Source organism: Salvia splendens, chromosome 19, assembly GCF_004379255.2.
Source record: "Salvia splendens isolate huo1 chromosome 19, SspV2, whole genome shotgun sequence".
NCBI lineage: Eukaryota > Viridiplantae > Streptophyta > Magnoliopsida > Lamiales > Lamiaceae > Salvia > Salvia splendens.
The window spans coordinates 1,898,287-1,910,184 of NC_056050.1; the positions used below are offsets into that span (position 1 = coordinate 1,898,287).

The window sequence follows — 11,898 nt, forward strand, 5'->3', positions numbered from 1 at the left end:
CCGGTTTACTTAAATATTTGGGGATTTTCAATATGCTTGCTTAATTGGCTCTATTAAAGCTAGACATTGATTCTTGAGAGCTTGCTCTATTGCTTTGGTAATATAAAAACAAGAGGACACTCATTTGTGTATTTAACTTGCTTTGAAAGCTATAGGGACTTTTGGGGTCAATCTTAAATTAATTTTTGAAATATTGGTTTTTAGCTAGAAATTACATACGTTTAGTTTTTACATATTTTCGTTATTTATTTACACTCATAATTTTGGTTTAATTGAAGTTGATTTAGCATCGAAGAAATTGAATGCGAATGAAATTGTTGAGCATGTGGAAATAATGGAAATGTTGCTTTAGGTTGATTAAGGTTTTGACTTGAACTATTTAGGGAACAATAATGTGTAATACTTGCAAATTCGTAGTGTTAGAAAGTTGCAATAAAGTCAATATCTAGGATATAAATATTTTACTAATACTTATCCAGGGTATTTATCAACGATCCTAAATTGTTGCTAAATGCTAATCACTTAAATGATAAAATTGGTTGTACAAAATTGAAAATTTAGAGTTGTTTTACAATTAAAATCAAGAATCCAATGAATGGCATTTAAATTTAAAACGATGGATAAGTATCCTCCAATCAGTCACATTTACTAAATTTTTAAATATAAAATACACCAATTTCCATTGGATAATAGTGTAATATAATGATTAATAACGTAAATTGTAAATAATGTGAAGGCCCATTTTATAATCTGAGACAATATTTCTATGTGAATCTCACATCTCATCATTTTTCAATGGCCAAAAAGTGCACCGTGCATGTCATTTCAAGAAGATGTATTGGCAGAAAAAATCAATTTATCATCGAACAAGACTTTGATTTTTTGTTTTATTCTTGGTATTAGTACTTTTTTAGATCTCAATTTTAGATTTGGTGTATTTTATCCAGGATGATGATTATACCCAATGGAAAAGATTGGTTGAAAGTATTAAAAGTGCAATCGTTTTCTTTCTTTTTTTTAAATTTTCCTAGTTTGTTTATATTTGCAGTCAATTATAGTTAACAAACTAAAAGATGAAGTACTATAGTTTGTAAAAGCACTTGATCAAGTAGTAGAACCTTTAATTAGTACTCCAAATTATGTTTACTTTTATATATATTTAATGTCGTATTGTTTACCCTTAGTGTCGCATTAAATAATGAGTACTACAAATTATGCAAGGGTTTTTTTAAAATTTTTTATTAAAAAAGTGAAAGTAAGAAAGAAATGCCAAGGATTTATTTGTTTGAAATTATGTTTCGCATTCTGCTTTCTCTTAGAATTTAATTTATTTAAGTATATATACAACATTTATTTTATTTTTAGATAACGTAACAAAACTTATTATATAGCCATATAAGATTGTTGATCCTTGACACTTCATTATAAATTACATTTATGTAATTATTAACAAATTAATCGCATTACTTGATTTTCATATATGTAATCATTAACAAATTAACGGACGAGAGAGAAGAATAAACAAAATGTCACTTGAAGTCTATTAAATTAATAATGTCATACTTTCGCATAAAGAATAATTATACTTTTCACCATTATATAGGCTAATAAGATTTTTTTTCACAAAATTTAATTCAAAAAGGAAAAAATTACTACAGTAATCTATTAATATGTCTATATTTATTTTGATGTTGAATCAATGCTAAAGGCTGAATCAAATAATTAAACAAGGGTATGTTAAATGAGATTAAAAAAAATTAGTAGTACTACTATTTGTTAAAACATACCTTTACATTTGGGACCAAGGGAAGCACGTTACGATTCACACTATAAACAAAACAGTCAATTAAGCAAAACAAATATATGCAATTTTGGCCTCTATATTTGGGGTCCAAATTGAATAATGCTTTTGTGATTTAAAGGATATATAATGACCATACATACATAATAAAGTAACATGACTAATTGTTATATATCATTATATCAATATCCTCACATTGATTAATTTGGTCCATGAAATTTTTTGAGAGACCGTGTCCAGTAGTTCAAAATTTGCACTCTAGTCATAAGGAATATAAGTATTTTAATTTTATAGTGGTAATTTATTGGCAAATTTCAACATTTTCTTAACAAACATTCCAAACTTACATTTCTCACTTCCAAAATCCTGAACTTTGAAAAAAAATCTATTGAGTTAATTGCCCATAAATTATGAATTTTGATCAAATTTAATTTATTTCACACTTTTAAATATTTGAATAACATATTAAGAAATTTTAAAAATTCTTAATTATCCATTATGACCAAATTGTTTTATTTCATTTTTTATTGTTTCAGTCTCTTAGGCTCAAAACGATGCCTTTTAATTATCTACGCAGTACATTACATTTACTTCACTGTTCATTGATATCACCAAAATTTTTACACATGTGCACCAATTCAGCATCGCATTTTCTAAAAAAAAAAGTCATCGTGAGAATTAAATTTTTTTAAAACTTTGTGTTGTATCATTCAAATATTTTGAAAAATGTGGTACAAACTAGAATTTGACTAACTTATGTGATTCTATCAATTAATCAACCTAATTCTAGTTATGTCTCGTTTCAAAAAACCCTCTAAACCCTATAGTTTACCTAAGAATTATGCGATCGAATGATGAGTCACTTCGCACAATTCTTAGATAGACTCATCATTCGATCATATAATTATGTAAGATGCAACGTTAATCCAAACTCTCTCAAAAGTCGAATATTTTTTAAGTGAAAACGCAAGTTGGAGACAATTTTTCGGAAACATCGCTCAAAGTTTGGGGGGACAAAGTATAATTAATGAAGAAGTACACACATACTATGTATTCCAGATTGTTCCAGCCATGCATGGTGCAGAATGAATTGATATATAATTATATTTCATCATCAAAATCCAGCTACTACCTCTTCCCACAAACGTTCACTTTCATATTAAGAGCTTTGAATTTTCGAAAAGGACTTGTGAATTGAAAATTAAGAATGTTCTCCCATTTTTGCATGGGGATTATTTCATCCACGTCGTCGTTTCAATTGCCATGCAATATATCTATATAACAAACTATGGACTATTTTTTTAGCTAATTTTAAAATTATAGTATTAAAATAAAGGCGCTTTTTCGAGCTTTCAATTCGCCTATAACCATCAAATGAAATGTGAGTAACCCGTCATAACGTCCTCCTCTCTTTCAAAGAAGGGGCGATTCCGATTTTGTTGGTGGTTGAAATAATTTTGTCTTCTAAATGATATTTTCGTGTAGCGAAGATAAAAGGTAGCTACATTAATAACATTAGTATATACACAAATCTTTTTAATGTAAATATGTGAATATATTTTCTTTAAAGAATGAACTTGTATATTCACATAAAGTATCTATTGCTCTAGAGTTTTAATATATTACCCAAATAACTATTTATCATCATTACCTAATTATTATTACATAGATAAAACATTGATATACTAGCTAGTAGAAAATTGTAGGGCTCCAAGTAGAGGTGCCCACGGTTCTGAAACCGGCGGTTACGATTCGGAACCTCCGGTTCCGGTTTTGGAAATTGCCGAACCGGAACCGAACCGCGAGGGTGTTTCGCGGTTACGGTTCCGGTTCCGAAACCGCTGGTTTCGGTTTCAGTTTCGAACCGCCGGTTTTTGCGGTTCTGGCTTGGTTTCACGGTTTTCCGGCGGTTTTTTACGGTTCCGGCACAGTTTCGGTTCTGAAATTTCTGAACCTGAACCGAACCGAACCACGGTTCAAAAATCGACGGTTTCGATTCAGAACCGTAACCGACGGTTGGTTTCGGTTTTAACCGCCGGTTCGGTAAACCTTGGGCAGGTCTAGCTCCAAGCCATAAGTATGTTAACTTTTCATTCACTATTCATAATGTCTAGCTTCTAAACACTAATTAAAGTATTGTTCAATTTAATTCGTAACAATTACGTTAATGCTAATTAAGTACACACATCATTCAATGTAATTGATGATATAGGGACCACGAGCTAAGTAAACCTAGTTAGAAGTTAATTAATAACACAACTTACTATCTTTTCATTAATGAATGTATATGGCAACATTATTAAATTAAAAAGCATTTATATGTCGGGTAAAATCACAAGAATTTCCAACACTAGGCTTCTCTAAAGGTAGACAAGGCCGCCATCAACAGTTGAAATAACACTACATATTGCAATAAATATTTTTTTAAGTATTCAACTTTTAACATTGTGAGCTAAATAAAGTCAATCATCTAACTTGATTATTGTCACAATGTTTGGGTTCGTACATATATAATGCTACAATATACTAAATGTGAATGAACATTATGTCTTAATATTTGTGGGCATTTTATTTGGATTAATTAATAAGAAGTGATGTTAGGAATTGTAGCATTGTTGGCCCAATTTCCAAAAGGTTGAAAATTAATCCTCATTATATGGCATTATTGTCCTCTTGTGATTTTGTGGAATAGTATTTATTAGGCTTAGTTCACTTAATTATATTATCATCTATGTTTTGTAATTATGTGCTAGTATGAGTCGGGTATGGCCAATTATGTTACTTCATTTTTTTTGGCCATTTTCAAATTTGCAAGTGATTTGGAATTGAATGTTTAGGCTGACATTATGGGTCACCATATCTTTTATATTTGTGTTGATTGTAATTGATAGTGTTGTTATATGTAGATCATGAGCAACCTTTGATGTGTCCTCTTCTCCTTCACAAACTTTGAATATTTATATTGATTGGATTAGGAGATATTCATTTTGATAGAGTACAATCTTACTCATAAACAATGATGGCATTGTTTTTTTATTTTTGACAAACAATGGAGTATTTGGTTAAGTTATAAAGATTACTCTATAGTGTATATTGGTCAGGGAGGCTACATTTTCAAAATGTTATTCAAAAATATATTTTTAGGAAATATAGAATTATTAATAGGGGCTTTTATATAATGATATATATAGCACATGAATAAAATTTAAAACTTTACAACAAAAAAAAGTTTTGAAAAATGGAATTTAATTGGGGCTAAAGCCCCTTGTTCAATCCATGTAGGGTTTGCCCTTAATGTCTGAGATTTAATATCTAATTACGAAGTCTACTGTGATCACAGTCTTTAAAATTTTAATAACCATTTTAATTATATAGTTGTGGTTTGATATATACAAAATGTAGTAATGAGGGAATATAATCACAATTTTCTACAAAGAAAGAAAAGAATGTGATCACAATTTTCAATATGATAGATTCAAACATAATGTGGCATGTTTGTCTTTTAGGGGTATAAAAAGGATTTATAATAGTATTTTGCATGATCCTTGTCGCTCTTCTATAAGTCCAAAGTTGCATTTAAACTTATATGCATGAATGTCTCTTTAATGATGCCCATACAAAACTACAATATGATGTTCATGTGCTCATTTTATATATTTTAAAATTGTCTCTTTTTGAAGTTAATTAAAAAGTGCCGAACGAATCTTGAGTTTTCGATAATATCCTAGTCTTTGGAATTAATTTAAGTAGGGTAGTAGTTCATAAATAAATAGTATGAACTTTAATCGTTTAGATTATGGCATAGTCCACATTTTTATGGATTTTGATTTCAAGATAAACCTTAGAAGAAAACTATAATATATTTTTTTGAACCTTAAAGTCTTTTAAGTTTTTTGTTTTACTATGTTCAACTCTACATGCACCCCTCATTTCGTAACTGAGGTTGTAAATTTACAAAAGTTGAATAATTAGAAAAATAGCAATGTTAACTATAGTCTATAAAGAAGGGCAATGTCACATTAAACATGTGGTTCCAATAGAGGGGACAATCTCCAACCATTTCTCTACTTGGTTTCTATTATTCAACATTTCTTTTTCTTATTAAATAGTTGTACAAAACATTTGAACTCTTTATAAGTCTTCCATAGCTACTTTTGCCAAATGTTAGAAAGTAAAGCAATATCATGAATCATGATAGCATCTCCAAAGTATATTATATAAAATAGACACTACTATATGATAAAGGAATCTCCACTAATTAGTTTGAAGATTTCATTGCTTTTTTATAATTGGATCCAAAAATATCAAGAATTTGTATTTACGAAAGGAAAAAAAAAGAGGACAAAGTTTATTCGTTTTTTTCTCTTTAAGAACCCATGAGTTTCTTTTTTTTCCATAGTTTCCTAACTAACTAACAAAGTAAATAGGGAAAAACGTACTACTAATATTTTAAGCATACTACGTTAAATAAACATTAACTTTTTCTATTGAAAAACAGAAGTATAGCTAAGATAACTTTCTACGAGATATAATTGGGCTTTATAACCTTTTTATGTCGGTTTAGGCCCAATTGCAGTATAATGGGCTTTTCTTCCATGGATGGCTGCTTTGGATTCATAAAGCAGACTGTCTCGGATCAAGAAACTAAAGCCCAACCTGAAAATAAATTTAATTATACTTTCTAGAGTTGAATATTTGTTTTTTGATAATATATTTGTTTGTTTTTTTAAATGGTTCAGATCACTTTTGGTAGTATGAATTTCATCTTTCAAATAAATTGGTTCAATTCAATTTTACTTTTCACTAAAACTCAGTTTAGGCAAACACTGAAATAAAATCATACAGTAATTTTCAAAATCGATACTATGACCAAATCGAATATGATATGACAACAAAACGACATCATTCCAAATAAACCATCATCTTTCAATAACTATTCAAAATATAATAACATCATTATATCATTTTATTACCATAAATATTTAATTTTTCCATATAAGTTTCAATTTTTACCATAACGGGACAATTGAGAAAAGAGTAAAGGTAAATTTTGGTCCTAAACATATAGCCAAAATATGAATTTGGTCTAAAACATTCACTTTTTGAAAAACAAGTCCATAATAAATAAAATTCTTGTCGATTCAGTCCCTTTTTTACGGTTCCGTCAATTTCTGACAGTCAACGTCAATTAGTGAATTTTTTACCCGATTAGACTTAATCTGGGATTATTACCCACTTAATTATTTTCTAAATATTTTGCTAATTAAATTTTTATCTAGTTCTTGTAATTCTTTTTCCATCTCCCTTTCCTTTGAAAACACGCTGCCTGAATCTCTCTATCTCCAATTTCTATTCGCTACAACGCCACCTGTTTCCAGCCCGTCGAATTCACGACAGTGAGCTCACCGCTTCGCCCTATCAAGCCCTCCGTCCTCTCCGTTGTCTGCCTTCACAGCTCACCGTCGAGCGGCTCCCCCAGACGGAGCTGCTTCCACCATCGTCGGGCCCCTGATGTTCGGTGTTCGCCGTCGCAGTTAGAGTCACCGTCGAGTCCCTCTATCTGCGATGAAACCATGTCTGTCCCAAAATTTCTGCCGGCTCGTCACGGCGCCAACGCCTCCTTCCTCTGCTCTCTTCGTTCAATTTCAGAGGCTGGGACAATGTTGGACACCCCGTCGCGTCACCTACTACTCTCGAAGCTCCGTCCACACATTCTCACCGCTATCACACATCACATACCTACAAAACTCTCACACACCAACACCTTCCCGCTGCCCCCCGTGCTTCATCCCACCCCCAGGTTCACCGTCTCTAGAAATTCCGACTTCAGAACCACCCACATCTTCCCCCGCACTCCACCAGATCGATCGAGTACTCCGAGAACGCCGGCAGCAGCCGCGGATACTCCGAGAAGGAACCGCCGCCCAGATCTCACGCCACCACCGTGCCGCCGGAGCTCAGGAAAATAGAGTACCGATTTGGAGAAAGGAGGGAGATGCGAGAGAAGAATAGAAAAAGAGGAGTATTAGTATATTAATTAGATCAAAATATCATTAATAGGGGGTTGACCGTTAATTTTTAACGGAATCATAAAAAAAGGACTAAATCAACGACGGTTTCATTAGTTATGGACCCTTTTTTTAAAAAATGAATGTTTTAGACCAAATTCGTATTTTGACCATACGTTTAAGACCACTTTTGACCTTTACTCTTGAGCAAAATTAAAATGTTATAATTTTATATAACTAAAAATTATGATTAAAATGATCATCATACCTAATTATCCCTAATTTAAATATGAAATTAAAAAACGATTGTCCATGTTTTGTCTAATACTCCTCCGTCCCATAATAGATATCACACTTTTCTTTTTAGTTTGTCCCATAAAAGACGTCACATTCCTTTTTTTGAAAAAAACTCAATCTTACATTAATATAAATATAATATTTTCTCTCTTCACTTAAACACACAAAACATCTCCTAAAATCTCATGTCATTCTCCAAGTATGTCATCTATTATGGGACAGAGGGAGTACTAGTATGAGTGTAGGATAACCTACTAATTCCATTTGTTTCCCAAATTGCCAAATGCAAAAAAAAGTGTTCCATCAAATTGAATCAATTACTATAACAAACAGACTTTCTTTCCTAAAGCCATGAATAAAGAGGATAAACCAGGAAATTGGAACACTAGAGATGCTTCTTCAGCCATATCGTGCAACTTATGAACAAAGAAAACTGCATGGAGAGAATGCTCTTCATCGTCAGAATACAAGTTCACAGGTTTATTCTCATCGTACGAAACCTATACGGTACAACCAGTGCTCTCGTACTAAACTCGCAGATGCTCCAGACCACAAAATATGACCAGATAACAAGCTACCACCATCCTTGTTCGAAGCCTCTAGTGCTCAGTCCTACTTGAAAGTTGAAATACATCCTATACATTACAGAAACAAAAAAATTCAGCCAGTCGTGTCTTAAACTCTTGACGGACAGCCAATACTACTGCACTGCGAGTTTTATATAGCAAAATATGTTCATGTGTAAGTAATACTATAAAAGAAGCGCCCATGTTAAAGAGCAAACACAAGACAGATATATATCTCGAGGAAATGGTTGGTGGGGGTGGCGATTAAGTTTTTACATCATTTGATTTTTCAACTAGGGAACATTATGAATGAAAACCAAACAGTTGTGCTAGAGTATATGGACTACTTTTTAAAGTTATTACTATATCATGGAAAAAGTCAGGTTGCAATTTACTTTCAATAAATTCTAGACAAGTGGGCAGGATTTGAGACTAACATTTTATCTGTTAAATCATGACGCTACAAAGGAGATGAGAAATTGGAAAAAGTTTTAATAAACAGGCACATAACAATTACAAAGTGACAACAAACTCCAACTCAAACTGCATTAATACACACAGAAATATCAACCTTCAAGTGAGATTGCCAAATATTCACAAACATAGAGCTGTAAATTAAAGGCAACAAGAGTAAACAAAGGATAAAATAACTCACTTGGTCAATTATTTTGTGATGATGAAAAGTTTCTATATCCCCCAGATACTTGTCCAAAAGCTCCGTCTTGTGAAGAGCCGTAGTCAGCATCTTGGGTAAAGCCCCTTTGTCCAGGTTGTGAATAGCTCTGGTGTCTTCCCTGTTCCTGTGCATAATTAGGTGGGTTTGCATAACCTTCACGTCGGTTTGGCATATAGCTCTGCTGTGATGGAGATCCGTAGCTGTGATGTGGCTGTAGTGTATGACTGGGCTGTGGTGGTCCGTAACTCTGCTGCTGAGGTGATGCATTGTTTTGATATGGTGGTGCCCCATAGTTCTGCTGAGGTGGTGCTCTGAAGTTCTGCTGAGGTGGTGCCCCAAAGTTCTGCTGGGGTGGTGCACCAAAGTTCTGCTGAGGTGGTGCTCCGAAGTTCTGCTGAGGTGGTGCCCCAAAGTTCTGCTGAGGTGGTGCACCAAAGTTCTGCTGAGGAGGGGCTCCAAAGTTCTGTTTGGGTGGTGCACCGAAGTTCTGCTGGGGTGGTGCACCGAAGTTCTGCTGGGGTGGTGCTCCGAAGTTCTGTTGGGGTGGTGCCCCGAAGTTCTGTTGGGGTGGTGGCCTGACGTTCTGTCGTGGTGGTAGCCCGTAGTTCTGCTGCGGTGGTGGCCCAAAGTTCTGCTGTGTTGGCGGCCCAAAGTTCTGCTGTGGTGGTGGCCCATAGTTCTGCTCTCTTGGGCCGTAGTTCTGCTGCTGCGGCGGCCCATAGTTCTGCTCTCTTGGACGCCTATCCCTGTTGCTTCTTCTCCCATAATGCACTGGGGGTGGTCGTGGAAAAATCTCTCCATTGACATATTTGTCGCCTACAAATATAATGGCAATGCTTTAAATAGGCAAGAACTATAGTTCAATCCAAAAGACACATTTCAGACACACAGTAACAGAAAGAGCGACTAACCTCCGTATTCCTTATTTACTGGATCAATGTAGGAATCTGGCAATACAAATACCACTTGCGGAATACCTAACAACAGACAATTTTAGTCCACCCTGGCCAAAACTCCATTGTGTGCTGTAACTTTGGCAAAAGGAACACTTACTTTTAAACTTTTCAGATGTCTCCTCCGAACACTCGACCTGGAAACCTTGATATGTTGTTGTACTCAGTGCATATATTTTCTTCTTCGCCTCTTCAACACTGAAGAAAAACAAGCAAAGGAGGTTTCAGACAATGAATCATTGTGATGCTTGGATCAAACCAAGCAATGGTCACATCACCATATGCAATTTAAATACGAACCACTGCTACCAATCATTGTAATAGCAATCATAATTGTACAAGTGCAGAGAAATCAGGACATCGCAAAAAAATAAAATAAGCCTCAAAATATCATTTATAAACAAGAGAATAAAAAATCAATAGCAAAAAAACACCATTTACTTACTTTACAGCAAGTTAAAACTGACCACCCTTCCTAAACAGTAACCGCAGGCAATAAAATGACAAGTATAATCGAAAATTATACTACAAGGGTAGATATAACTGCATTGATATTCGCCATTTAAGCATATATGTGGATGAGTGTCAAAAGTTACCTCTTGATCCCTGAAATCAAAAGCATTCCACTATAATTCAACCAAATTTGAATAACAAAGTAGACAAATATAGGTAGAGCTACACAATACAATCTGATTGGAGTAATCCCCTTAAATCATCAAATCATACAATATACTGAATACCAAAGTCTACTATGATCTTCCGAAAGCCAAACAGTATCAGTCATTCCAAAGCCAGCAGTTTTATCAAATAAAATCAACACTGTTCAAAAATCACCTCAAACACGCACTGAAACCAGTTAGCATTTCAGCTTCCATTCAATTGATGAAATACTACCCTATCCATTCACTAATTAGCCACAATTCGATCAAAATTACAGGAATAGAGATGATTTGGAGTATCAATCGACCTGCCGAAGACTTGTGCAGCGATATTGATATAGGTTTCGATCATCTGTTCGCGCGGAGTATTGGAATCCCTGGGGAAATCGACGGTGATCAGCCAGTGGTTGTAATCGCATCCTTCGAAGAGGATAGTGTCGGGCCCGATTTCATCTGTCTCCGGATTGAATGCCCTGCGGAATAAAGTGGTGGAGGAAGTGAAGGGGCGGCGCATCGACGGCGGAGCCGGGGGGGTGGATGGAGGAAGCCGAGGGGCGGAGATGAAGGAAAACGGTTGCGGCTTGTAGCCATGGGAGGATTGGCCTAGCAGAGAAGATGATAGGGCAAGAGCGCGGCGGAGGCGAAGAGGGTGAAACGCCATTGCGAGAGAGAGAGAGAGAGAGAGGGGTTAGGGCTTTTGGGGTTTAAAGGCATCCACTACTACGCTGTCCCCCACCGTCTCTTAAACTGCTATTTGAGGGTCCAATGTACTTTATTCCTCCATCCCTTAACTAAGGGACGGAACCTGCAACGCTCTGTCCCTTAACCGTCCTTCATCGTCCCTTAAATTACTATTCATTCAATTTCATTTTTTATTTTTATTTCCAACCCAATTTAATTTAAAAACACAATTCATTAAAATTAAAACAACATTACAA

At 34.4% G+C, this 11,898-nt stretch overlaps 1 protein-coding gene across 1 annotated transcript; it reads right to left on the minus strand.

The window, feature by feature from the left end:
* Nucleotides 1-8,471: 8,471 nt before the first annotated feature.
* LOC121778459 (multiple organellar RNA editing factor 8, chloroplastic/mitochondrial-like) lies at nt 8,472-11,662 on the minus strand. The gene is made up of 5 exons (XM_042175814.1): nt 11,269-11,662; nt 10,402-10,499; nt 10,260-10,325; nt 9,328-10,164; nt 8,472-8,741 (listed from the first exon to the last, which is right to left on the minus strand). Exons 1-4 carry the CDS (start codon nt 11,619-11,621, stop codon nt 9,332-9,334), a joined length of 1,350 nt encoding a protein of 449 aa, XP_042031748.1. The 5' UTR covers nt 11,622-11,662; the 3' UTR covers nt 8,472-8,741; nt 9,328-9,331.
* Between the last annotated feature and the right edge of the window lie 236 nt (nt 11,663-11,898).